General features: G+C 42.3%; 2 protein-coding genes across 3 annotated transcripts; one reads left to right on the top strand and one right to left on the bottom strand.

Moving 5' to 3' along the window:
* Positions 1-211: 211 nt before the first annotated feature.
* cckar (cholecystokinin A receptor) lies at positions 212-7164 on the bottom strand. The gene is made up of 5 exons (XM_040140380.1): positions 6785-7164; positions 5910-6161; positions 2506-2767; positions 2043-2170; positions 212-1344 (listed from the first exon to the last, which is right to left on the bottom strand). The coding sequence occupies exons 1-5, from the start codon at positions 6903-6905 to the stop codon at positions 746-748; spliced, it is 1362 nt and encodes a 453-aa protein (XP_039996314.1). The 5' UTR covers positions 6906-7164; the 3' UTR covers positions 212-745.
* A 1714-nt stretch (positions 7165-8878) lies between these two features.
* On the top strand, positions 8879-26872 carry tbc1d19 (TBC1 domain family, member 19). Of its 2 annotated transcripts, XM_040141624.1 has the most exons (21): positions 8880-9156; positions 9345-9417; positions 9555-9600; positions 11451-11526; positions 11727-11801; positions 12183-12246; positions 13384-13430; positions 13552-13662; positions 13846-13918; positions 14454-14492; positions 16786-16898; positions 18438-18512; positions 18846-18908; positions 22625-22709; positions 22858-22902; positions 23283-23315; positions 23503-23612; positions 23726-23817; positions 24378-24493; positions 24747-24817; positions 25913-26871. In XM_040141624.1, exons 1-21 carry the CDS (start codon positions 9061-9063, stop codon positions 25985-25987), a joined length of 1578 nt encoding a protein of 525 aa, XP_039997558.1. In that variant the 5' UTR covers positions 8880-9060; the 3' UTR covers positions 25988-26871. The 2 variants fall into 2 exon arrangements, with proteins under 2 accessions (XP_039997559.1, XP_039997558.1); XM_040141625.1 differs by lacking the exon at positions 14454-14492 and having other exon boundaries at positions 8879-9156; positions 25913-26872.
* Positions 26873-27556: the final 684 nt, after the last annotated feature.

Genomic DNA, 27556 nt, shown 5'->3' with positions numbered 1-27556 from the left:
CTTTGAAGGGTCTGCTCAACTGTAACCCAAACAGTGAAAAAATAAAATTAAAAAATAGAACCGTAAGTTTTCTCATTTCCATTTAGTAGTATCTCTCCATGCAGATATCTATGGTTATGTTTGCTCAGGTTCTGAGCTATGTGCCTTTTGAGATAACGGTAATGTGTCTTACCAGAAACAATGTCCCTGTTACAAACGTGAACAGTTTTTTTTTTTTTTTTTTAAATTTGCACAGGCTAAACCTTCTGGCAGCGGTTGTGTTTTCAAATATTTTTGTACCCGTCGCCATTAGCTCAAAGCGATGAATTGGAAAGAGTGGAGAGACCGTTTTGGTCCCTGCACGGCCGCAAAATGGCTGCGGGAGAGGCCCAACTACAAAGTGTGTGACGAGCATATATGGAGAGCGGTAAACTACGTTAATTGGTATTCTGCTTCAGCAAAACACTCCCTCCCTATGTCAGACTTGTGGCCCTTCGGTGAGCCACCCTGGACACTGCAACCCCCCCTGGGAGGCATCTGGCCATGTTTATCTGTTGCGAGAGCACTTAATGCACACCACTTCTGCCCCACGGCCATTAACTATTGTGCCCACGTCATGTCACACTCCAAGCTAAAGCAACAGAGCTGCTCATAAACTAGTCCTATAAGCGCTGTGAGGGCTTCACGTTAAAGCAACACACCACTGATTCCCTACAAGTGCTTGCACTCGGGCCGGTGCTCTCACACACAGACACATCGGTCCGGTTTAAGTCAGCTCACTCCAGGCTGATGCACGGATGCCGGTGTAGGTGAAGCGTGTGCTGGCCCCGCTCAACGGGGTATGGCCATTCTGCTCGGCGGTCTTTGGCCCCGCTCTTAATCGGCCCACCTCCCCTTTAGCCGCTCCACTGCCAGCCGACCTCCCCAGGCCGTTCCTCCCCGCGCCGCTCTGCCTGAAGCAGCTGAAGGTGGCCAGCATGCCCTGGCGGAATCGCTTGTTCATGAAACAGTAAATGATGGGGTTGACGCAGGCGGAGGTGTAGGACAGTAGGTGGATGAAGGAGATGGGCGCGCCGGTCAGGCGGTAGGCCAAGTGCCGGTCGAAAGCCTGCCACGCGTTGACCACAAAGACGGGAGTCCAGCACAGGAAGAAGAGGAAGACGATGACCAGGAGCATGCGGATCACACGCTTCTTGGCCATCAGGTTGGCTGTGGAGCTGCTGCCGCACACACGGCCCACCATGCGCTTGCCGCTGGAGCTGGCCAAGCTGCCTGTACTCATTGTGATGCTCTTTTTTTTCGACGGCGGCATGTAACAGCCGTCACTGTCACCGGGCTTGATGCTGCCGGTGCTGCATTGCCTCTCTGTCAGGGCAGGGGAAACGAAAAGAAAAGACTGGAGAGTGGGAATTCAATTTTATCAGCAGCATTAAGACAAAATGCAGGAGCAAAGGCCCCATGATTTTAAAAGCTGTCACTTAAGACCTTGAAATGGAAGACATCCAAAAGCCTGGGATACTTTAAAAAAAAAAAAAAAGATTAGGATTTTATTCAAGTCAAAACTTATGATGTCACAGCTCAAATTTACAGGCTGAGTCTGGTGATATTTTATATCTTTGTTATTGCCAAAAATCCAGTGAAAAGACTAAAACCTTCATTATGATGAACATTTGGCACTAGAGTTTATTTTGAGTCTCTCTCTCTCACACACACACACACACACACACACACACACACACACACACACACACACACACACTGTCCTGCCAGCAATACTCGCTAGAGCTTCAAATGCATATTCATCCGCAGCTGAAGCTAGTACCCAACAAATACACTCTCGGCACCTGTTTGAGTAGCATCTGCTAAAAGCCACTGTGCCCGGCTGTTTCAGGAAGTCACTCAGCCTTGATGGACTAATGCATTGTTATACGTCAGTGTCGTTATGGTTTTCAGGATTTTCATGGGATTTTTTTTGACAATGGGAAAAATATACAACAATCCCATCCTTTTCCCTTAAAAGAAAAAACGTTGCTTTTGATCATTTTCTACGTTTATGTCCATACCTCTACTGGATTTCCTGTTGGACAGCTCAAGCTTGATGCCCCTGTAGAGCTCCAGGGAGATGAGTCCGTAGGCCGTCATCATGACGATCCCAGGGATCAGGAAGAGCAGCAACAGCAGACACACATACCTGCAATGGGACAAATTTGGGGGAGTAAGTGGAGGCAAGCGAGCATCCGTTGTGTCTGATTTGAATCAACGCAGGCCAAATGATTTACCATCATTGGAACAGATAAGCTTATTTTTTTTAAAATGATGTGCTTTTAATTTGAAGGATAGAAGCTATGGCATTGCCCGAAGGTTTTCCCCAAGTGGCCGTCTCCCGCCAGCAGCACCAGACTGAGAAAATCAATAAAGGGGCCATCTGGTTCAGCAGTGGGCCACTTTTGCTGCCGCACAAGCTGAGTGCATCCCAGCACAGTGAAGGCGTGACCCCCCCCCCAGATGCACTTATCTCCAGCTCACCAGGACTGCTGGATGATGTCGTTGGGCCACAGCAGGCGGCACATGTGTCCCGTGCTGTTGTTGAGGCGGGTGAAAGGCTTGAGGGTGCTAGAAATGGGGTAGGGCAGCATCAGGATGAAGGAGGCCATCCAGGTGGCCGTGATGACCTTGGCCGCGTGGGACTTGGTCTGCCATGCTCTGGAGGTCAGCGGGTTGCAAATGGCGCTGTAGCGCTCCAGGGAGATGGCCACCAGGTTGAAGGTGGAAACGCTCACTGAGACACCTGCGCAGATCAGAAAATCCAAAGAAGGAAAAGAAAAGAAAGGGCTGTCACTTCTCAGTTCCAGTATGGAGCTGTAACGGGCTGGGAGTTTTTCAAAAGTAAAGTAGATTACCTCATAAAGGCACACATATAACTGCGTAGCACAGCAGGGGAGTGATTTTCTTTTAGAGAAACTGTCGGACATTTTGAGGAATACGCTAATTCACGTCCTTGCTGTGTGTCGTCGGTCTTCTCATCTAACTCTCGGGGGGGGGGCGATCATGCGTAATTTTACAGTGAATTGTAAACTCAAGAAATGCATGTAGTCACAACCCACACGCTTTCATATAAGCCCCGTTCGGCGAGAGCTCGATGACAAAGATTGATGCCGTTTTCGTGAAGCTACAGCCAGCAGCTGGTTAGCTTAGCTTAAACACCACACGTAAAACCACGGCGTGTCGTTTGAACACCACGTTTTGGTTTTTTTTGTTTGTTTGTTTGTTTTGTTCACTTTAGACGTTTTTGTTCCCTTTTAACGTGTCAAAGCAGTGAACTTTAATGGTGCCGGTAGCTGCATTTGAAAACCTTCGGACGGAGCCGGGCTAGCTGTTGCTCCCGGGCCCCCCAGTCTCCACGCTAGGCCGAGCTAACGGGCCTCTGGCAGACACGGGACTGGTATTGAGCCCCAAATCGGACTGTCCCATTAATTATGTAACGTCCCCCTTCATCTTGTTTTGGGGGGGGACAGACAGCAACAGACTTTTTCGAGCACCCAGGATGGCACACCGACGCTTAGCCCCGTCAAATCTAACCGCCTGAGCGGCGACAGGGCACATCCTTGCACGGCCTGCTACCAGAATACCGGTTAAGCACTTATCAAACAAAAAACAAGAGGGGCCGTAAATCCATTCAAATTATTGCTGTTTACAATCCGACAGCAGCGACACACAAACAGATAAACACACGGACAAATGGGGTAATGATCCTGGAGGACAGCGCTCTGATCTCACCCGAATGGAGCAACAGGAAATAAGGAGGAAAAATGAAAATCTTATTAAGCCGGCGGACTTATAATTGAATGAAAATGACATATTAGCAAAGATGCACTGTCTGTAATGGCTGCGCCTTATTTACAAGACTCCCAAAGCAGAGGCTTCCTGAGAGGTAGAGGAAGAAACCTGAGGGATTTATCAAAAAATCACAAGGAAAATGCGGCCAGTGAAGAGGTGATTCACATGTGATTGACTCATGTCCTTTGAGGCCGTCTGTATGGCCAGACATTAAAATGTCTAAATAAAAACAAACGATACAAAGAAAGAAAGTGAAATACCATACACATTCTTATATGTATTGTGTCATAATCAAATGAAGAGCATGTTAGAAGAAGTTTTTTAACCTTTAGTCCTCATACACTGAATTAATAGTATTTTATTATGACAAGTTGTTCACATTAAAACGATTTCTTTGTATGATTTGTTTTTATTAAGGTGTTTTAAATCTCCCATGGTCTGTGCCCCTGCTACTGACCGTTCAGGAGATAATTTGGAAATAATCTAAATTTGGAATTGGTATAAAAATTGGCAGGTAATCAGTATTTTTGTTTCCAAATGTTGTGCTGGTAAAAAAAAAAAAAAAAAGCAAGTCTGTGCCAGGAACAAAAACTTACCTGTGTTCCTCCAATTTCAATTTATTTTATTTATATAGCCCAATATCACAAATCACAAATTTGCTTCAAGTGGCCTCGCAGTCTGTACAGCACCCGACACCCTCTATCCTCAGACCCTTGACTCGGCTAAGGAGAAACCCCCCAAATAAAGCCTTTAATGGGAAAAAAATGGAAGAAACCTTTGGAAGGGCAACAGAGGAGGGGTCCGTTTACCATTTCTATCGGAAGCTGTCTGCCTTATAGATGTGACCAGTTCAAGGCATCCAAATCAGCTGCAGTGGGGTAAGAAGCTGGCTCTCAGTAAGGACCCAGTTTCGTCTACTGCAGATAATAGTCTTACAATATATCTGGGACGAATTGTGTCCTGTAGAAGATGAACGGCGTGATTGGGCACTTTATGCATCAGCTTTTAGCCACATAGCCGTCAAGGTTTACAGTGCATCATATCTCACCCCCACTGCATTCCAAGGTTGTAGCTAGATATTGGCTAAGATAAAAGCAGGCATTTTTTGTTTTGGCAGGCCCTATCCAGATTTTGGCTGTATTTATCACAATTATGTAGCTGTTTTTTTTTAAATGAAGGAAGAAGCCTCACAGGAGTCCATTACTCCATGTGACGGGAGGATGGTTTGTGCTGTCAACAGTGTTCCTTGTAAATGTTTGAAGTTTTTCTATTTATGTTACTGTATATAGACCACTAAAATGTTGGGCAGATAACAATAGTTGGATGGTTACGTTTGTGCTACCGTGTAAATAGGCAAAATTTCAAGTTTCCACATCTCACTTGTGCTCAAGACTCAAGAACAGGGACAGGAGACTTCAGCCTAGATTGCACATAAAAAAATCCTAAATGTAGCAGCAGGAAAAACCCAACTGCGTCTGCAAATATGGCTTTAGGTACATCAGCCCTTTTCCGGCACTATTTCCTATGACTCGGGCTATTTCTGGCTCATTTTTGTAGCTCGAGCTCGTTAAAGCACCGGGAACAACGTGCGCGGGGAAATTAACCTTGCTCGGGACACGAATAACACTAGTGCCGGTGCAATAAAACATATTAATAATTCAGCGCGGATGCAGAGAGTTCAATCATTTGGCAGCAGCCCCGGTAAGAGAAATGAGGAGATGGAAAAGGGGTTTGAACTGAAGACCAACAGGGAAAAAGTGTGAAACTGTTTCACATTTAACTTAAGCAAATTTGGCAAATTCTCCACAGGCCACTACAACTATTCTGAACTAAAAAAAAGGCTATTGGGAAATATAGAATATCACATTTTTTTGACACAATACCTAAATTTCAAGTGTTTGCGTGCAATATTTAACAATAACTTTACAAGTAGTCCCTTCTATGAACTACCATGACCATAAAAGTTCAAAACAGTGTAACATTTAACTGCAACTGAGGATTTTAAGACCTGAAAAGACGAGACTAAGGAGACAACACAATCTTAAGATTCCAAGTAACAACAGTCTTCACTGTAATATCACAAATCCACTCACCCATGAAGTACATGACCAGTTTGCATATGCAGGTGCCAAAGATGAAGTCCCTCATGAGGTTGGGGATGAAGGTGAAGGGGATGCAGACCAGGGACACCATCAGGTCGCTGACGGCCAGGGACAGCAGGAAGAGGTTGGTGACGGTCCTCATGCGCCGGTTCCTCACCAGGACGGCGATGATGAGGCTGTTGCCCAGGACGCTGAGGAGGAAGATGAGGCTGTAGAGGACGATGCGCACCGTCTGGTTGATATCTGAGAGGAGACACACGGATACACTCACAGAAACTCTGGGCAGCCTCTGTCAATCTTGAAAAGGTGACCTAAATAATATTTTACTCACCCTTTCTCTTTCTCTCACACACCTCATGAGCAAAAATCACTCTTAACATTCCTAAAATATTCCTACATAGCGACTTACATACAGCATTTTGATGCTCAGCATTTGCAGAATACTATCCTTTATCTCTTAGTATCACTATAATAAGCCTAAATGGAATTTCTAAGGCTGCTGTATCCTTCTCCTCGGGTTTTATCCGGACAAATGTACAAAGTTTGCGCTATTAGAGTTTCTGTTGTGCGGCCATGAAGTTGTCTAATGGCTCTTCCGTTCACTTGACATTGGCAGAGCTAGTGCACAGTGACAACATATGTGTCATGCTCGCACACAGCAGCATACATCAGCTTTAAGGAGGACCTGAGCCATATGCGTAATGCGCACTGACGCAAAAAATGTGCGCATTTCGGCACACGCGGTTGCATTTCAGTGAAATTAAATAGCAAACATCTGAAGAAAAGTGGTCCCTATTCGACATGACGCTCCATCGCATTTGATAATAATAATAATAATGATAATGATAATAATAAATTCACTGTACCTTTAGGCTCGGGTGATGGATCCTGCCCGCACTCGGAAATATTCTTGATCCCAAAATTGCACAAAATCTTGTTCAGATCGGTGGAATTTATGAGCATGTCGTGTATTGTGAACGTCTCCATTTCGCCTTTCTTTCCTATGGCCTCAAGTAAAATCAGTCATATGAACAGCATTCGTCATGCTCCTGTCCAAAAGAAAAAAAAAAAAAATGCGCCGAGGGACAGAACGCATCAATTGTATATTTACTCTAAGCCGATTAAAGGGGGAAAAGGAAACGAGAAACTAGAGAAACAATAATAATAATAATAATATGAACAATAACAATAATAATAAGGCTATTGTCTACAAGTTCCGTGCGCTCTCGGTCTGGCGCGCTGCGCTCCGCTAGTGCTCAGCGTCTCCAGCTACTGACAACATGTGGTGGACGGGTCTCATTCCTGAGGGCTCAGCCCGCCTTCAGGGTCTGTGCAAGTCAGCATCTCCCCCTTTTTTTTTTTTTTTTTTTTTAAGTAAACACCCGGTCGTAAATCATCGCGGTAACGCAGGCGCTTCACGGCGTCAAGTGGGCAACGTCTCGGCCGCATTAAGCGTTCCCCTTGATTCTTTAACGGTCTCCAACTTGGTTCCCCCGGGATCGGCCGCAAGAGAGGGAACCACTGAGGCCAAGTGTTAAAGGTGCATGGCTGGAAGTGGCGTGCGCTTCAGGTGTCGCGTGTCGGTGCCCTGCGCGGCTCCGGCTGCGGGCTTCCTGCGGTGTGCCAAACGTGTCTCTGCCCACGTTTCAGGGCGCGATGTCGCCCGCGTGCGGCATTTGACGTGGAGGTGGAGCGGCGACGCGGGAAGCCCTTTTTTTTCCTTTTTTTTTTCAGTCGAGCTGTAACCGTTCTGATGGCCCCGGAGAGCTCCGGCTGTCGCCTCGCACCGTGCGCAAGGGGGGCCCGGGTAATGTTGATCGTCTTGGACGGCGCTTGGTGCGGAAGGCCTCGGCGGAAGATGCTGTTCACCGTCAAACAGGAACAGTTGGCGGTGTTTTAAGACCCTCTTGCGAATCACAGTTAATGAAACGAGACAAGTGGCCTAATATGTTTTTTTTTTTTTTTTTTTTAAATGAATGCAGTTCACAGTTCAACGTCGCCACATAGACCACAAGCCCCATTCAGCCCCGTCTCCTGACATCAGGAAAAATCATCCTGACGACGGAGAGACCTGGTCTGACTCCGTCTCTTCACTCAGCCATAGTTTCTTAGCCTGTGCAGTCTCAGCAAAGTGTAAGGATGCAGGGGGACGGGGAGGAAACAAGTGACCAAAAATAACCCCCCCAAAAAAAGAGCATCGCTCCAGCTCTAATCCACCTCTGCCAAAACCGAAACGACTCAAGTTCCCTTTTGAATCGTTTCCCGTTAGGCCCTTAGAAAACATCGCGTTTCAAATAAATAATGTCCTGAATCGTGTGATTTTTGTTCTTTTTTTTCATAAGTGAAATGTGCCACATGCGCCTCGTCTCACATGTGTATCGGCATTTCACAACTTGAGGCCATGTGTGCCGATAAGTGGATGGTGGAAGGCGTTCGGACGCTTCCGCTTCAGTTAAACGAGCAGTAGCAGAATGTGAAAATACTCCATTACAAGTAGGAGTCCCGAATTCAAAACCTCACTTAAGTACTAGTGCAAAAGTATTCTCAGCAAAAAAATCTATTGAAAGTAGCGTAGGCAAAAAGCAGGCTGATAATTATGCACACAATGACCATTGAGGTAAGGTGCAGCTTGTTACATACAAATAGTTAACACTCATTCTTCACTGTGTAAGCGGCATTTTCATTTTGCAGAGGAGCTAATTGTTACTAGAATGTTGGGTAGTTTCGTCTATAACGATCCATCAAATAATCTGGACACACAAAAATCCTCTTACTTTTGCTGTCAGGTGAAACTAATGGAGTAAAAAGTTTTCCTTGCATCTAAGCTGGCACAAAATCACATATTTTTATTAGCTTAGCGTGTGGAAGTAAAAGAATAACGACAACCCTCCATTTTTTTAGTGGGGAATCTAAAGCGATCACCCTCTGAATTTGATCTCGGAACAGATTCTCAGCTCGGAACCGAAGTACCGCGTCCTTGTTTTCCCCGGCGCGCTCGCTGGCCGTCCTCAGTTGCTAAGTAACCTCCGCAGGAGGGGAGGTGGAGGTTGCGGCTGCTACATCTCAGGTTGCCGCTAGCGTTACACTAAATGAAGCTGGGCTGTTTTTACTCGCAAAACTAAGCGGGCTTTGGCGAAGGAGGATGGACGAGGGCACCGAGTTGTCTCTGACCATCGCTCAGATCGTGCAGCGGCTGAAAGGAAGCCATTTACACTCTCAGATAGAGAGACAAGCCAAAGTGAGTCTGTTAGCATGTGGCTAACCAGCAGGTTGCTGTCCATCTCAGTGTCTGACCGGATGGATTTGTACCTCTAGTTTATCTTAATGCGAGAACACAGCAATTCACGTACTTATAACATGTCCAACTCTCCTTTGTTTCCTTTTTTGAAAAATTAAATTTTTTTTTTTTTTTTTTTTTATTTTTAGGAGTGTTTACATCATCCTGAGATAAAACTGGAGTCTCTCAAAGAGGACGTACGCAGTTTTCTCAAAACATCAGGTGGGTCCTTGATGTCATGTATTTAGCTTCTGTAACACAGAGACAGCCACATCTCACTCCTCACTGTGATAACAAAATAATCGACTCATTATTACTGTTTTGTGTTTGTTACGGTAACGTTTTTCGTTGTTTCACAGGCTGGGAAAGAAAGCTGCAGAATGCAGTGTACAGAGAACTGCATGTGTAAGTTACCTTCAGTCTAAAATGGCATTTGTGTGAAGCACTGGAGTACACAGACACAGCAGACGCACTTGTATATAACACTCAGATTACCTGTTAGGTTTCGGTTCAGTAATGATTCTGGTGGTTTGCAGATGGGTCGTATCAAGATAGAAAATATTGCAAATGACGCATGAACTTCTCAATATTTAATTACTGTAAATGGGCAGAATATATCCTTTAGTCTATAAATACTACCAGGAATTTTCCCTGAGAGAAACCGCATGTTTATTTCAGTTATAAAGTGTGGAAACACTCATCTCGGTCATTTGTCTGTTAGATGTAGAGGAAAGATCAGTTTTACCTATCAAACATAACTGAGGAATTGAAAGTGTGTCTTCTAGAAAAGCTCTCTATAAATGCAACATTTGACTGAAACATTTGAATATTCATACATTGCATATATAAAAATCCACTTTTTGCACACACTTGATGTGGGAGGATAAACATCAAATGCTCCAAATGCTGGCTGTTGACCAAATTTTGATCAAGTGAATGTAAAGCACAGGGACACAACCAGGTCACTGCTCTGCTCATGTGGAGGAAATCATTTTGATCAAGCTTACTCTAAAACAGGTGGGGTCTGTGTCTATGTAGCTGCATATCAGACTGAATTTTCCTGGACAAACGTCCCACCTGGGAACCGGGCATTGTTATGTGTCACGTGAAGTGTTTTAAGTCTTGATTTTTTTGCATATGTTGTACATTTTTTACATCGTTTGTCTCAGCCCTAGAGAGGTGGATGTGGGTGTAAGATTTAGGATAAAGCTTATGAAAGTATCACACACTAGGTAAACATGCAGTTTGTGTGTATTATAGATCATATGGATACAAAGTTGCCTGGTGCCAATTTTTGTACAAATATTTGTACTTCACGTTGTTCTCTGAGACACACAGAGACATGTACAACGTGTTCAAAACAGATTGCAGCACAGGTCCAACTTGTTGCTCTGCCCTTGCAACAACTCAGTGTCTAGCTGACATTATGTCTTGTTTTTTATCATCTTCCCCTCTCATTATTATTGGGTTCATTACTGATGACTCAATTTTACTTTACTGAAGACTTTTGACAAAAAACACTGGAATTGAGGCTTTCAGGAGTTTGTCACATAGTGGTTAACTTTAAACATGGATAATCAAACCATAATAATCCAGATTTATGTGCCCTTTTAGTTGGTATCTTTATTAGAATCAAACAGATAAATAGCTGAAATACTCCTTGTTCTTCAATAAAGAGCTTGGAAAAGTGTTCTTCAACTTTATTCTCTTTGGTTTAAAGGTAACATACCCTCGATGTTCTCTCGAGACTCAGACTGAAATATAGGATGCTTGATGCTTTGCTGTTAAAGGATGACATATAACATTGATTAATACCTCCTCCTTTTTGCCATTAGTCAGCCCTTTGTGCTGTTATAGGTGTTTAGATTATGTTGAAGGTTGTTTAACGCTCTGAGACCTTGAGTCATTCAATATGCCCTGAGCAGGTTTGGCGGGGAAAAGACATGAGACAATTGCTGCATCTGGTGGAGACATGCTCTGACTCATCTTAGTTCCAAGTGCAGGGCACTAATTGTGATCGACTGCCTGTTTTTAAGAAAAATCTGAACATTTTGTTGTGTTTGCCTCTCGTTTGACAACGTACTTCTTTTAAGCACTTGAAAAATTAGTTGTTTGTGTACTTATTGGCTTCAGTCCCTCAAATCTGCCAGTGTTTTGGTAAAAACACAGTGGCATTTTTATGTATTTACTTGATCAACTCTTCTTCTATTGCACTGTAATGCTCCTCGTCCCGCTCTTGTGTTTTCTTATTCTAGCCATCTGCCCCCGAGCCATCCCGCGGCTCCTCCAGAGCATGTCAAAGAGCCTCTGGCCTACATGCGCAAGGCACAGGTCAGTCAGTCTCCTTTTACCTCTGTCACTCCTCATTTGTTCTTCTTCTACCTCCCTGACTCTTGTCTTATTTGGCTGCCGAATTCAGAGATGTGGTCTACTTTTCTTTTTTTTTTTTTTTTTTTAAATCAATTAGCTATTTGTAACACAGTATCTAAAGCCAAATGTGTGTGTGTGTGTGTGTGCGCTCTCTTACACAGACCAGCTGGGAGAAGCGTGTCCTCAAAAGCCTGAACAGCATGAGTACAGAGCTGGGAGTGCCTCTGGCCCGGATGGTAGCTAAAATATTGTCAATTACGGCTAACATAGCATAATTACACTAGTTCTTAATTCAGGTTCTCTGGCAACGTCTTTTGTACTGCGAAGGCCTTCATAAGATTGTATTTTCATCATGTTGTGCTATTGTTTTAGCTTCATTTTTGGCATAGTGCATCTTAAGTCTGTATCATTTTAATCCTGAGCTGACTGAGCTCTGAACTGTTTGACAGTAGCCAAGAGTTAGTTAAGTCCTGTGCAGAAAGAGTTAGCACTAATTCTTTAGCTTTAGACTGATAAGAAGCATGCAGTGCGGTTTGAAATCTGTCTATCAGTGTTATTTCTTGGTTCTATGCACACATGATTGTATTTATGAGCCGCTCTTTCCACCCACTCCACAGAGGCCTGCAGTGGAGCAGAAGGAGCTCACCAACAAATGGAACGAGATGGGCACAGATGAACCAGGTCTCAAGACATTACCCAGGGGTTTGGCCCTGAGCAATCTGGCTTTTATGCAAGATTAGTGTTGATGTGTCAGTAAACTGCTGCATCACTCAGACACTGGTGTATTTAACATTGGCTTAACACATCTTTGAACGAGATCTACCACCTCATGTTTGCTTTTTTTAGCCTGTATTTATCCAGGGAGGTTTTTCTTAAAGATCTTCTGCTCTGCATCATCTGAAAGTAGATACTAAGAGTTTTCACATCTGGCTTTCTGGTTTTCTGTCTCTACTGATAGATACTTGGTCCTATTAGGCTTCAAATCAGGGCTTTTGGGCAAGAATAAAAGCTTGGGTGAGAAAAAACCCAGTATTGACACTTTGAGCTGACTAAAACCACAGTGCTAATTATTAGCTGCCAGGCTCCTCCAATGGAGAATTTGACAGTTCTCATCCCAGCTCAAGTGTAAATTAAAATACCTTTTTAAGGGGAAAGTATGCAGTATATTGATACTTCATTCTCCTTAGGCGTTGGCTCTCAATGAACCAACCATTTGCTATTCAAGCCAGCACATGCCCAAGGAACAAGGTAATCTTGTGTCCTAACAATGCTATCACAGCACAGCCGCGTATAATAACATTTAGGACTGTGTACTGTCCCCCGGCTATAAACACTTTGGACTGTGACTATAGAAGCTGTCCAGACTCCTTGGACGGAGCTGCGATAACGAGCAGGACCCCTCCTTCCGTCCAAAACCTTAATGTGCCTTCGTTCTGGGGATGACACGGCACTTGATTTTACTGCCGTGCTATGCAGAGAGCAGATGGAAGTCCCACTTAAAGCTGGCTTGATGTGCCTCAGCTGTCCTGTACCGTTCCTTTGACTTTTGTAGAAGCTGCGAGGTCTGACTGCGCAAATTGAAGTCAGCTGTCACAGATGCATTCAGATGTATATTCAAGTTCAAGTTGACGGAATGAACTTCATGGCTGGATACATTTGTGTAGTCTAGATTTTACAGCTGCTAAAGCTGTTCTGAAATTGCATACGTAAACACTGTGTGCGTTTGTCAGCTGGAGAAGTGTCCTTCATAAGTGGTACTATCAACTAATGTCTCATTGAGATACATTAGTATATATAAGTGTTTGTATCTCTCTACAGATTTAAGCCGCTTTAGGCCTGTCTATGCCCCCAAGGACTTTTTGGAGGTAAGCAGATTCTTTGCTGCTCAGAACATTCAACATGTTTTTTTTTTTGTGTTAAAGAGGATTTGAAATTTTAAGTAAGAGAAATGAGCTCCATTATACTACATTCGTGCTTTCTACACAGGTGTTGATCAGTTTGCGGAACCCCAACCACGATAGCAGCGAGGATGTCAGCACCAGGAGCCACTGGGGTCTCATCCAGGTTCCCCTCAATGTCAGGGACATCCCACAGTTGGTAGGGACCCCTGTGGATGTCTGCTTCATTTTTGTTGCATATAGTGTGTCTATCCATTAGTGACCTCAATGTGACCTTAATGTGAGATAAATGCATATAACAGCATATCCTGTTAAGCTGCCCCAGGAAATGTAAAATGGGTTTGAAACCTGCATATAGTGTTTGTTTTTGTTGAACTCACAGAGACAGGTCTACTCAGAGCTGAACCTGACCACAGGGCAGTTGGGGATTGACGACCATGCACATATACGTCCAGGTATTCACAAAAAGTGCAAGTACACTTCATCGTGCACCTTGGTAGTTAAAGGAATAGTTTGACATTTTTGGGAATACACGAATATTCTTTAAATTAAAATTCTATTAAATATAGACCATACGATATACGACTGGTAATAAAAATCAGTAAAACAAACTTGGATCACTGCTTACACCGACCATTCACCAGCTTTTTAAAATCAATCCTAAACACTTTTCTTTTGCTACCATTGATTAAAAAGAAATAATACTACTGAAATAAATGTGTTTACCTAATGAACACCGGATTTTAATGGTGTATAACCCACACTGGCCTAATATCAGCCTGTACTCCTTGTTTGCGATTTCTCAAACAATATCCCCGTTCAGTCCAGATATTGACGTTGTTACAGATTGGCGTTTGGGTTTTAAATAGAATCATATCTACCATCTCTGTGTTTGTAAATCCAAGAGATAACATTAGTCTGAAAAATGGAGCCACGACCAGACCATTACTGATGAATGAGTTTTGTTCTTTCTTTTTTAACCCTGTGCAGACTTGTTTGAAAATGAGTATGTTCAAATCGGGAAAAAAGGTAAGTGTGTGGTTCTTGGTTTTAAATGGTTAAATTTCTTTCTGTAAAGTGTTTCCTGTTGCTCTTATTCTTTAATTGAGGTATTTAAATTTGTAAATGTGGGACTCTAAGCACCCGACTTACCTCTGTACCAGAGGCTACCAGGAGTATCATTCATTTATCATTGTCATTATTAATTATTGATCATTATTATTACGAATTGAGTCAGTGTTTACTCTCTTTAACTCAATATTAAGTAGAGGAACCTTAGGCTATAGTTGCAGCCCCGAGTCTGTCTTGTGTTTCGTAGTTTTGTGTTCTATATTTGTACTTAATTTAGACCCATTAGAGATCTTGAGTTTATTTTTACATTAAACAGTCTTTTTCTGGAGAGCAGTATGAAAAACAATCTATTTATATCAACTGTAAACCATTTTCTTAAAAGAATAATACCTGGAAAAAAGTTCAACTGGGGTGTGAACACTTATTATAGGCACTGGTATAAAAAATCAAAAAGTGTAGTGCAGGAAAAAATATTCATATATTGAGCACAGAGCATCAAATAAGTCACCCCGTATACTTAGAAAATATTTGTTTGACTCAGTCACTGACCACCACACACATATACACAGTGAATCCCTAATGTCAGCTCCTGCCATTAATGGATCCTACTCTTTGCCCTCTCAGGTGCCATAATTGGAGAGAGGGGCTCTTTAACTTTTAACTCATCCCTCTGCTGTGAACTCAGTGTAAACACCAACCTTATTATGGTCACCAATCAACATCAATCGACAAGTGTCTTAAAAACACAGGCTGTATTTTATATACACAGCCACAAGGTCCTGGGCCACTATTTCACCCTCAGTCAGTTGTGCGTTGGTTCCCAAACGCTGCGCTGTGTTCCAGGCCAAATGTTAAGTGCACTCAAATAGGAAATTTAAGAGGCGAGGAGTGTTTTCGTTTATGTTATGACTGGCCAGCACCTTGACTCAAGGGCTGTGTGTTTTTTGCTACTGTCACAACAGAGATTTAGAGCAGAATGGAGATGCTGAAGAGTTTGTTGCCAGCATGTGCCCCAGTATTTTTTGGAAAGTAATGTAATAATCACCCTTACGGGAACGTCTGTGTTATGATTTATTTTTATTTTTTTAATGTTTATTCATTTTCAGAGGGATAGAACTAAATTGTGAACCGTTGTTTGTATTTGAGCAAGGCCAAGAAATCCAAACACATAGATGTTAGACCGGCCCACATGCCAATGTTTTTAGATTAATATGTGCCATGATTTTGAATGGACAAATTTGTAGTGCTTTGCATGTATCAACTGGCTGAGTAATGTCGGTTATGCAGCAAAATTGACCTAATGTTTGCTAACATTAGCTAACATTTGCCCTGTAAGCCACTGGTCAGATCAAGCATGACTGTAGTGACAAAACCCCTTAATGTTTTGCATTGAACAAACGTATTCTTCAAATACGTGTTCAAAATCCCAAATATTTAATTTACAATGATATAAAAAAAGAGAAAAGCAACAAATCTTTAAGTGTGATAAGATGAAAACACTAAATTTGGGCAATTTTAAAAATAAATGTCTTAAAGGGATAGTTCCACGTTTAAGGATATAAACCTATTTGCTTTCTTGCTGAGAGTTTGAAGAGAATATCAATACCACTCTCATATTCATCTGCTAAAAAGATGGGACCAGCAGCTAGTTAGCTTAGCTTAGCATAAAGTCTGGAAACAGGGGGACACAGCTAGCCTGGCTTTATACAGGTAACAAAATCCACCTAGGTTAAAACTTTATTTTCTCTGTTACCTGCAACTTTAAAACTCACTAACTAACACTTAATATTTTGTTTGTTAAATCTGTACAAAAACCAGACTATAAAAATGACAATTTAAGATTTTACAGGCGGGCTATGTGCTAGAATATTTCTTGGCAGGGAGCAGCGACTTCCTGGTGTCTTGTCATCACTGTGAGCTTTGCCAGTGAACCAATGGAGACTCCAGGAAGTCTCTGCTCCTGGTAAAGAATTTGTCCCGTGGGCTTTGTTACTTTTGGACAGAGTCAGGCAAACTGTTTCCCCCTTCCAGTCTTTATGTTATGCTAAGCTAACTATCTCCTGGCTCCAACTCCACATTTCATGGACAGACATGACAGTGGTATCGATCTTCTCATGAAACTTGTAGCAAGTAAGTGAATAAGCATATGGGCATGAAGGAAATATGGATTGTCTGCAAATGGCTTTCTGTTTCATGCACACACCTCTTCCTTATTCTCTCGTGTCTTACTTTTTGTCGTTGTTTTGTCTAGTGGTCGTGGATCAGGACAGTGCAGCAGCACAGCAGTACAGTAGGCAAGGCTGCCCCACCGGGCTCCGGGCAGACCTGTGGGCCCTCATCCTGAACTCCACTAACCAGCCACCGGTACTGTAGTCATATACACAGACACACAAACACACGGCTGAGTTGCTTCCTGGTGGCAGCTGTCAGTGTTTGTCATAAAGCAGCCGTGCATACACAGCTGCAGGGATTCCCAAACTGCATGTTTACTACACGCTGAATTTCTCAGCTGCAGCTATTTTCTCAGTTAATGATCAGGACTTGTCTTATTTTATTACTTGTTTCCGTGGAGAATCCTAACAGCACTATTCATATTGTACCCTGGCATTTACACTGTACACTAAAAACCAACATATGGAGCACCAGCTGACCCACAAGTTTTACATAATCTGTGTATTTATCTTAGCTTGCTGCGGCTTGTCCCGTGTGTACAGTTGCTAAGATAATCAAATACAGTTAGCCCAAACAGAGCGGGTGCCTGCCTGTGTGGCAAAGTGCTGTGTAAATGCTGGAGTCCAGAGTCTCCCGTTGAGGCCAAGTCAATAAAACAATACTTGTGATGGGAAGATTGATTTCCGAGGAAGACTTACAGGGACCTGACTGAAGTCTGGAGAGTGTCAGCGTGGCTCTGGACGACACAAGGGCAAACACGTTAAACAATCAGAGCTGGCTAGTGACAGAATGTGCATTGTCTCACTTTTGAGTTGTGCAGACTTGCCTGCACCTTGAAAATGACTTCAAGTTTCAACAACCTTTGCTTCACAAACATTTTGAAGAAACTTGCTGTGAAAACACTAATATTTCTGCAGGCAAATTAATCCTATTACTCTACCCCATTACATCTGCAGCTATATCATGGAAACCCGAACATTTACTTAGAAAAAGGTTATCAATCTTATAATGCTTGATGACCTTTTTTTTTTGTTTTTGTGCCTCATTTCAGGTTGATTTTTATTCTCTATAAATACAGTATATCCAGAGTAAACTGCTGTGAACCATGTTTTTACTCAATAGCAGCAAGATATTTAATCAACCTCAAATATTTTAGCATAAGTTATTTTAACTACCTTCCATTGATGCTCTCCATATAACTACAGTGGTTTCAACATCCTATCTCTGTTTCTATTCTCCTCACATCCGCAGCGCTGATCATTGCCAAGGAGCTTCACAACTGTCACAGAGGAAATATTTATCGCTCCCTCCACCCTGTTGCCTGTGCTTTAATTCATTTATGATAACTTGTCTAGAACCGGAGACACGTTTGAGTTTAAGCATGTAGTCGGAAACACAGTACCCATCATTTAACCTCGGTTTAATCCTGCTGTCATCACTGTCAGGGACAATACATAATGTTGATTTAAAAGTGATTTAAAGAGGGTGATGGATTTTTTTTTTTTTAATAAATGAGGGAAAACATTCCTTTATATTTACCATATATATTAGAAAACTGGATCTTGGCAAGTTTGTACAGAAAATTGCATTATACGATTACCATCAGCTTCTTGATCAAACTTTTTTTCAACAATTTAATTTATGAACAAACCACACATACTGGGCTGTGGATATACGGTCTTTATGCTAGTTGTTGTGCACATAAAACATGTTAGCTCTTTGCCTTTTCAGGATGTGATGCATTATGAACAGCTAAAGGCTGGAGTCATTCAACACGACCTGCTGGTGGACAACCTTATCTATAAGGTATTGTTCATGTTTTTGTAACTGCACAGGCAGGATGTTACAGTAAATTAAAAACAAGTACTTAAAGCTTGGGTTTTCAGGAGTGTTTTGCAGTCCTATCACCAAAACCTTTGTATAACATAACATAAAACATTGATACCAAAGTTGTTTTCTGGAGGTATTTTCTGGAGTGTTCTCTGAGAAGCTTCAAACAATCTCTGTATGTACATTTACAGTACTATGTTAATTTTTTTTCTTTCCTGGTTTTGTAAGATTAATTTACGAGCTCCAAAAGTAATGTACTTTTCTTCGCTTTATGAGATAAAATTTAATTTCCAATATCCTGCCCACCAGGATGTGAAGCTCACGGCCAGTAATGACGACTACTACTTTGTGTTTGAAGATTTCCTCTATCAGGTGAGCTCTCTTTTTTTCCCCCAATTCAGCATTTCGTCTCTCATTATTTACCATACCAGTTATCTTGCTTGAAGCCCCTGTAAACTTGGTTTCAAATATTAGGTTTTTCTGCCAACAATCATAGGTAAAGTTTTGGGGGAAAAACATCCTTAACTTAGACCCCAAAACTCAGCTTATCTGTTTCATTGGGACTGTGTGGATGTGGTTTGACAGCACATTTAGTATAAATTGTAGCTAAATCCTGGTTGGTGCTTGGTGCTTGTGACATCACCTTTTCCTAACTGAGCCCACGTCAAACTAGTGAGGACACAAATACAGAAATCTCTCATGTTAAATGAATAAAACTAACTTTAAAAGAAACTAACTTTGGCAGAAGATTGTGTGTTTTATGTTGGAAATCATGCTCATGGCAAGAAGCAAGGAACTCTGAAAACCTTGACTCTCAAATGATTGTCACTAACTATTAAGAGTTTTTTATAATAGCTTTTTTTCTCCTCTATATTAGGAGTCAGCATTAGAACATAGTTAATACTCCAAAGGCCTTTCGTATCTATTAATGTTATATTTCCTGGCCTTATGCTAATAAGAGTAGGAAATATACATCATGTAAACTGTTCTCTACACTACTCTTAAATACAACCACCGTTCAAACTGAGACCACCATGTCTGCTGTGTCTTCTTCATTCCACTAGATAAGACCTTAATCATCAACAATGATTCATTTGACTGCCCTAACCAATTAAACTTGTGTCAGTTCACTGTCACATAGGGGCAGCTACTGTAGGACAGCAGTCCTCTTTATCTACAGTTACATTTTCAGCCCAGAGAAGGATGTGACATGTTATTATTAGCTTTTCTGGTAGTCACAGGTCTGTTTGCATTTGGTGCTCAGCTGATAAACACACATATATACATGGCAACCAGTTTATTCAGCAGCTGGTAACAAGTCATGCTCCTTGGTGGCTTACCAATGAGTACACAGGTGTAGCAAGAACAAAGACCCATTCCTGGTCAATATTGACTAATGGTAATCTCACTAGGCAGTGAAAGAATCTACTTATTGTGGGGCGAGCTTAGATTCACACGGGTGCTGTTATGATCTTAAGAAGTTATGCAAAAGTAAAGGAAGTTCTTAACTACACTTGAGAAGCGCAATTTCCCAGAAATGTTTGAAGAGATGTCACATTCTGGCCAGTTAGGATGTATTCATTCAGGTTTTTTAAAATAAATACCTTTCAGTGCAGGACACAGGTAATGAATATGTCCTTACCTGATTAGGTGCCCATACACAACAGTTTATACCCAGAAAAATGTCTTTCAGGTCTTTCAGACTGCGCTAAGTAGAAAAAAAAAACATACTGAGCTTTTGCATCAAGGTAAAATAGCCTATTTACATTCACTTTCTTATGATATTTAAAGATGAACAAAATTTATTTGGCTCCATCCAGAGAGTATGCCTCACAGTATACAATCTGTCCAAACAGACAAAAACACTTCAGGTACGACAGTAGACCACCCAGTTTTTGTACCCAGCGAAAAAGTGTTCAAGGTCAGACGGGAGGCAGCCTAGACGCATGCTATAGTCCTCATCTGCTGCCATTTTTTGTATTCTCCCATTAAGGGGGGGTTTATGAATTGCTGCCCATGTCATTTTTGCCCTGACAGATGATTTCTCCCCAGTGTAATTCATCTTAAGTGGCCGGTGGAAATGAAATCTGTTCTCAGAAAGACACAGAAGTGGGACTGTAATGGAAAGCACTCCCACTTATAAGGTCATTTTGTGAAACAAGTAGCCTCGGTTACTGTCTGCTTCAGTACATCCTGAAATGCTTGCTCCAGGTGTGCTGCGTTAATGAAATTCTTACCCAAGAGGCTGCTCAAGGCCATCAACGTCTCTTGAACAAATAGAAGTGTATTAGCTACTGTCGCGTCTATCCCCTGTCGTCAGGCAGTGATAATATAACACACTGAGCATGTAATCCATATGCATTGCCAAGAAAAAGTAAGTCAACTGGGAATTATCTGCTTTTATGTATAAATTTGTCTTAGTATATGGTCAGATCTTCATCTAAGTTACAGTTATGAACAAACACAATCTATTTTAACTAATGACACACAATTGTGATGTGCTTGTACATACATAATTCAGACATTCACAGTGTAGGTTGGAAAAACTATGTGAACCCCTCGGTTAATGACATCAACAAAAGCTCCTTGGAGTCAGGATATAGGCAACCTGGAGTCCAGTCAATGAAGCCTGATTGGAGGTGTGGCTTAAAGCTGGTTTGATTTATTAAAAAAGAAACACTCAAACATTTTGAATTTGCTGTTCACAAGAAGCATGCTGATGTGAACCATGTCTTGGAAAAAACAGATTGTAAGAAGACTTACGATCAAGAATTGTTGATCTGCATGAAGCTGGAAAGGTTCACAAAGTCCTCTCACAGAGTTTAGATATTCATAAGTCCACAGTCAGCAAACTGTCTTTAAATAGAGATGATTTAGTTCTGTGGCTAGTCTCCCTAAATGTGGGTTTCCAGCTGACTCCAAAGGCACAACGCAGAATGATCAATGAGGTGAAAAAGAACCTCAGAGCGACAGCTAAAGGCTTAAAGGAATCATGGAGCTGGTTAAAATCTCTGTTCATGAGTCTACCATACGCCAATCATGGTGCATGGCTGCATGGAGCATGGTGCCCATGGCAGGACAGGACAATGAAGCTGCTGCTCTCCACAAAAAAAAAACCATCACTGCGCGCCTGAAGTTTGCCAAAGAGCACCTTTACGCTCCACAACACTACTGGGAAATTTTTCGTGGATTGATGACACTAAAGTCGAATTGTTTGGGGAAAACATGCAGCACTACATTTGGTGTAAAAAAAAAAATTGTGTACCAACATGAAAACATCATCCCAACAGTAAGGTACGGTGAAGGGAACATCATGATTTGGGGCTTCTTTGCTGCATCCGGGCCTGAAGCGCTCGCCATCATCGAGGGGAAAATCAATTCCCAAGTTTATCAAGATATTGCTGTACGCCAGCTGAAGCTCAGTAGAAGTTGGGTGACTCAGCAGGACAAAGACCCAAAACAACAGAGTAAGTCTACTGCAGAATGACTTCTAACAAAGAAAACCCACCTCCTGAAGTGGCTGAGTCCGAGCCCAGACCTTAACCCAGTAGAGATGCTGTGGAATGAGCCCACAGAGCCGTTCACAACAGACACTTTAAGACTATGGCTGATCCTAAAGCAGTTCTGTGAGCACGAATGGTCCAAAATCCTCCTGAACATTGTGTAGGTCTGATCTGCCGCTATTGGAAGCTCTTGTTTGAGGGCATTGCTGCCAAAGGAGGTTCGACCACTTATCAAATCCAACAGTTCACTTACTTTTTCCAATGTGAAGGTTCAATGTATGTGTTCAGTAAATAGACGACAGAATTTATTTGTTTGTGTTTTATAATCTTAAACACATCGTGTTTGTCTACACTTGTGACTTAGATGAAGATTAGATCGCATTTTATGACCAATTAATGAAGAAAACCAGGTCGTTCCAAAGGTTTCACATGCTTTTCTTGCCTGTGTGTGTGTGTGTGTGTGTGTGTGTGTGTGTGTGTGTGTGTGTGTGTGTGTGTGTGTGTGTGTGTGTGTGTGCGTGTGTGTGTGTGCGTGTTTGTGCGTGTGGGAAAGAGATTTAATCCCAACCCTGTGTGTGTTCCCAGATTTTGCTGTGTTTCTCCCGGGACACCGCCGTATTGGAGCACTTCAAATACAACAGTGCCACTCCTCCCAAATCCTACATCCAGGGTGAGATAATGTGCCCTTCACTAGGGACACACACACACACACACTTAAACACACATCACATCATCATATATACATGACAGTAGTGATTAGGAAACCACAGACATGGTGCTGCAGATCTTGGTTATCAATTTCTTTGAGTGTCTTACAGGGAAAGTGGGAGATGAGGAGTGTGCTGTTGTTTATCCTCCCAACGGTGAGCCTGCATCAGGACATTACCATTATTTTTAATGCACTTATATTGAGGGAAAAGTTAATGAAATTAATGAAATGGGACAAGACGCTGGTATGTTTCCCAGCTATTATTACACACCAAGCATGACCTGTCATTTAGCAGAGGCTTTTGGTACATTTCATTTGAGCAGGCCCGGCATTTATTAGAGGTAGACTGACATTCAATAATAAACAACAAAACTACATTTTTTTAGAAATGTTCTCACGTGTAGTGTATTGGTTATTTATGAAAGTTTCGATGTGAAAATTTCAACTGGGGACTAACGTATTTGTTGCTTAATTGCACTGATAATAGAATTAATGTCTATTAATAGCACTGACTTGAAAATCTCATTTGAACAGGTGTAATCCCTTTCCATGGGTTTTCAATGTATGGTGAGTATGTTTTGCACCTTTTAATGTGCTGTGCTAATGCACATGCTAATGCAGGAGGAACAGAGAATGAGCAGGATATAACAGCGTGTGTCTGTGTGTGTGTGTGTTTGTGTGTGTGTGTGTGTGTGTGTGTGTGTGTGTGTGTGTGTGTGTGTGTTTGTGTTTGTAATATGCGTGTGTCCCACAGTGGCACCTTTGTGTTTCTTGTACAACGAGCCGTCCATGCTGTATAGTGTATTCAGGGAAATGTACATCCGCTACTTCTTCAGATTACACTCCATCTCCTCTTCTCCGTCGGTAAGATTTTGGATTTTTGTGGGCGACTGCTAAATCTCAAGGTCAAAATATTGTGTGTGTTTATGTTGGTACAATGCAATTTACTTAGCAGGGTTACACATGTGCTTCTGCAGGGTATAGTGTCTTTGTGTCTGCAGTTTGAGCGGCTGCTCCAGACCCACCTGCCTCAGCTCTTTTATCATCTCCGTCAGATCGGTGCACAGCCGTGAGTAGCCTGCACACTGCTTCATCACAGGTCTTTGTGGACCTGTGTAGCTTAGCAGTAAGGTGCGGTACCAATATTATTGAATAATTTAATAAGTGGCCATAAAATATGCATTTTCTTGTTTTTACTGTCATTTCATCTCTGTCATATCTGGGACATTGAGACTAAATTATATCTCTATTTTTAGCTGTTGTTTATAATGTGTATGAGTCACATACACACTCCACACAGATGCATTTTATTTTTGAGGTCTTGCAGTTTTGTTGCAGTCCTATAGTTATGAGCTCCTGCCATCTTGTGGTGCATTACTGGAATCATTATTTCAAAAAAAGGCCTTAAAAGCCCCATATGATCAGCTGTGTAACAGTTACATGCTAGCAAGTCATCTATATGTTAAATTTAAAATAATGAGATTTCAGAAGGTGTTAAAAAGATTTGCGTTACATCAGATTTCCAGAGTATCATTTTTGCTTATTATAGATCCCGAGCTCTTGAAACCCTCGGTAATGTGTCAACCAAGCAAAAAGATGTAATTTTTTTTGTTTTTTTTTTGTCCTCAGGTTGCGTATTGCCTTTAAGTGGATGGTGCGGGCCTTTTCTGGCTACCTGTCTACTGACCAGCTGCTCCTTCTCTGGGATCGAATCCTGGGATACGACTCACTGGAGGTAGTTGCAGGTAGGCATATATGGCATTCATCCTCAATTACATACTCTGCAATAACAGTCTTGACATTTTCTCATACATTCCCTACTGTTTCACGTCTTGCTTTTTCAATCCTTCTGTTTCTCAACCTATTTCCCCATCCTTCTCTTTCCCCTCTTCTTTCCCCATATGAAATCCTCCTCCCCTCTCTCATATTACTCCTCTATGTCTTCTCCTCCTCTCGCCTTTGCTGTCTGAATACACCCCTTACACACACCTCCTCCAGTTCTAGCAGCTGCTGTGTTTGCCTTCCGTGCAGAGAACCTGATGGAAGTGACGTCACTGGCCTCAGCTGAGGTATGGTCGTTTAACATTGGACTTCTGTGTGTGTTTGTGTGTGTGTGTGTGTGAGAAACTCTGATTCCAGCCCTCTTCCTGTCCCCCACATACCTCTGAAAGGCTTTAATTACTGCTGATGACCAGCCAGTAACAGTAACCCAGTTTCCTGCGAGCACATATCTGAAAAAAAAGAAGACAGTTAAGAACCCTCACCCTCTTATCCTGCCTTGTGCACCAGCCTGCTAACACTCCCCAAGTCCTCTGCCTCCATTTTCCACAACTCTTAAAAAGGAACCGGCTTGTTATTTAGTCCATTCACTGTTGGACTAGCCATGACACAGACCAGTAGCCATTTTTCTGTGCAGTATCATGTTAATAACTTTATTCTCTCATGCAAATTTGGCAAACACACAACTAATAGCTAGAGGAGTGCATCCTGTGTTAGCTTCTGCACTGTAACTCGTTGCATTATTACAGTAAAAAGTAATGTAATTCTTGTGCATGCCTGCACCGTATACCGCACCCAGTCTCACGCTGTGGTCCCGCTATCATATGACTGAATCCAAGAGTAAACCATACGATGACTCGCCTCACTCGGTCCCCTTTTCAACCCTCCCCCTTCCCCTGAGGGTGAGCGGGTTAAACTGCAGTCTGACGCATGGGGTGACAGGCGGATCTGCTGCTCTAAGATGCTGGCTGGAACTATTTGCTTGTTCATTTATCACCTACTCTAGGAGAGAGAATATATCATAACATACTGCTCCTTATCTTATATTTAGAACCTCAGGCCCAGTGTTGAAATATTAAACCCTCTCACTAAACATGATAGGGTCCCTAAATTTAATCTCCCACAAAAGGACGGGGGTGCGGAGTGGTGTACCCTTTAAGCATGGATTGTCACTTCCCAAGGATCCCTGCATCATCATTATGCGTGTCTTTCTGTGTGTGTTTTTTTTTTTTTTTTAAATTCTTAAATATGTCTTGGAAAGGTGAGGGTGTGTTTTATATTCCTTCCCATGGGCTTGGTGGGCTAAGGTAAAATTGCTGTGGTCAGGAGGTGTGTGATTTAAATGACAAACGTCGTGTGCGTTTTGTTTGACATACGTACTGCAGGCTGTCCTTGCTGACCTTTCAACTCTGAAGGTCATGCCGCTCATCCAGATCTTTCTATTTGCCACCGCCATCTGAGGAGCGCCAAGACCACAGTATGAGTCGTGGTATGTACTGCACATACCAATGGAGGATAAAGAGACACTACAAAAATGCCACTTTGCTATGTCATAACTGCACCAACATGACTAAATCATCTATCAAGAAACATCAGACTATAGTGTGGGATATCAAGGAATAACAAAGAAAAACCTACATAGGCATTGAATGATTCATCTTGCAGTGGTTCAAGCAAAAAGCCAAACCCCTCTTTAGCATGTATGCACCATAAATAGTAAATACCCTGTATCATGTTATTAGATATTATACAGTATAGCCTACAGACCAGTAAGGTTAAGCTAACCTCCAGGAAAGATGATACACACAGCAGTGCTTGGATCAGCTTAGAAGGCTCGTTGGGAGTTGAATTGCATGAAGCAGTAATTGTATTGTGATAGCAGCATGCGAGAGAGAACAACAGTATCGTCTCCAAGCTTGGCTAATGAAGTGTTAATTAGCTCTTGCAATTTATTCTGCTCTGTGGCTTCTGCTTGCTGTAGCACTGTTAGATAATGCTGCTGCTGATGACTGAGGAGATTGAAAGCATTAGTCTGTGCCAGCGTGTTGAGAGAAAGACACAAACTGAATTAAACTAACTCATATTATTAGAAGCTGCTGTGTATAAACATAATTTATTGTACTTATGAAGGAATTGCTTATCACTGCACTCTTAAGGGAAGTTTAGCACCTTCAATGCCAGTATTTATTTTTTTTCATTGTGGACATTTTGTGGTTGTTTTTCAGTTTTAAATTATGAATTTAATGCCTGAATGTACTGTCCTGATTAAAAAATCACCTGGTTTAAATACAATCAAATCCTTTTTTCTTAATTATTAACAGTACGCTTTGCCAGTCAATGCCAAATGTCTTTGATCCAACACATTTTAATGTTTATTTCGACCTCAAATACCACATTTTTTAAATAAAATAAAATTTTGTTGAATCACTTCCTCTACTTTTTAGTCTGTCTTGCCGCAGTAGACGCTGCGTGATCTTTCCTGCTCCTCTCTCGGTTTGTGTGACAGGGTAAAGACTTGGACAGGGCCTACTGTACTCTAGATGTTCACCATAGGCATTTCTAGAGAAGGCAGAATGGCTAAGGGACAGGAAACAGCATGGAGGGACTTTACCGTGTGTCCCCTCCCCACAGCCCTCCTCCTACATGTAGCATCTGCTCTATTCCTCCCTCGTTTGTTGGCTGCCTTCCGCCTCTGCGGGCTCACATCGAATTATGCTGTTCTTCTCTGTCGTCTCTCCCTGTGCCCTGGTTCCTGCTACATCTGCCACCTGTTTACCAGGACTCTCACGGCGGACTCTTTTATCAGTCATGCACCTCCTTCGGCCACCAGAAGTCTGGTCCTCCTGAGACAACTTTTACCTGCTGGGCAGTTTGCTCATACAACGGTCCCTCCTGGTGGCTGATGCGCTGCATTGCAGGGTGGTGTGCTTTCTCTCCATCAACACTCTGAGGCTAGCCTTCGCTGAAAGATTTCTCCTTGAAAGCTGTATCAAGCGCAGTGAGCTTCATAAGTGTTTGGACGGCAGCAA

Source organism: Xiphias gladius, chromosome 12 (assembly GCF_016859285.1).
Source record: "Xiphias gladius isolate SHS-SW01 ecotype Sanya breed wild chromosome 12, ASM1685928v1, whole genome shotgun sequence".
Lineage (NCBI taxonomy): Eukaryota > Metazoa > Chordata > Actinopteri > Istiophoriformes > Xiphiidae > Xiphias > Xiphias gladius.
This window is presented reverse-complemented; position numbering and strand designations above follow the sequence as displayed.

Bases quoted from the DNA above. Each gene is read 5' to 3' on its own strand.
- cckar (XM_040140380.1), bottom strand. From the start codon at position 6,905: ATGGAGACGTTCACAATACACGACATGCTCATAAATTCCACCGATCTG. The intron at 6,162-6,784 runs GTACAGTGAATT...GTCTCCTCTCAG, and splicing joins TCCATCACCCGAGCCTAAAG to ATATCAACCAGACGGTGCGC. The intron at 1,345-2,042 runs GTATGGACATAA...CTGCCCTGACAG, and splicing joins CAACAGGAAATCCAGTAGAG to AGAGGCAATGCAGCACCGGC.
- tbc1d19 (XM_040141624.1), top strand. From the start codon at position 9,061: ATGGACGAGGGCACCGAGTTGTCTCTGACCATCGCTCAGATCGTGCAG. The intron at 9,157-9,344 runs GTGAGTCTGTTA...TTTTATTTTTAG, and splicing joins AGATAGAGAGACAAGCCAAA to GAGTGTTTACATCATCCTGA. The intron at 13,919-14,453 runs GTATTCACAAAA...AACCCTGTGCAG, and splicing joins CCATGCACATATACGTCCAG to ACTTGTTTGAAAATGAGTAT.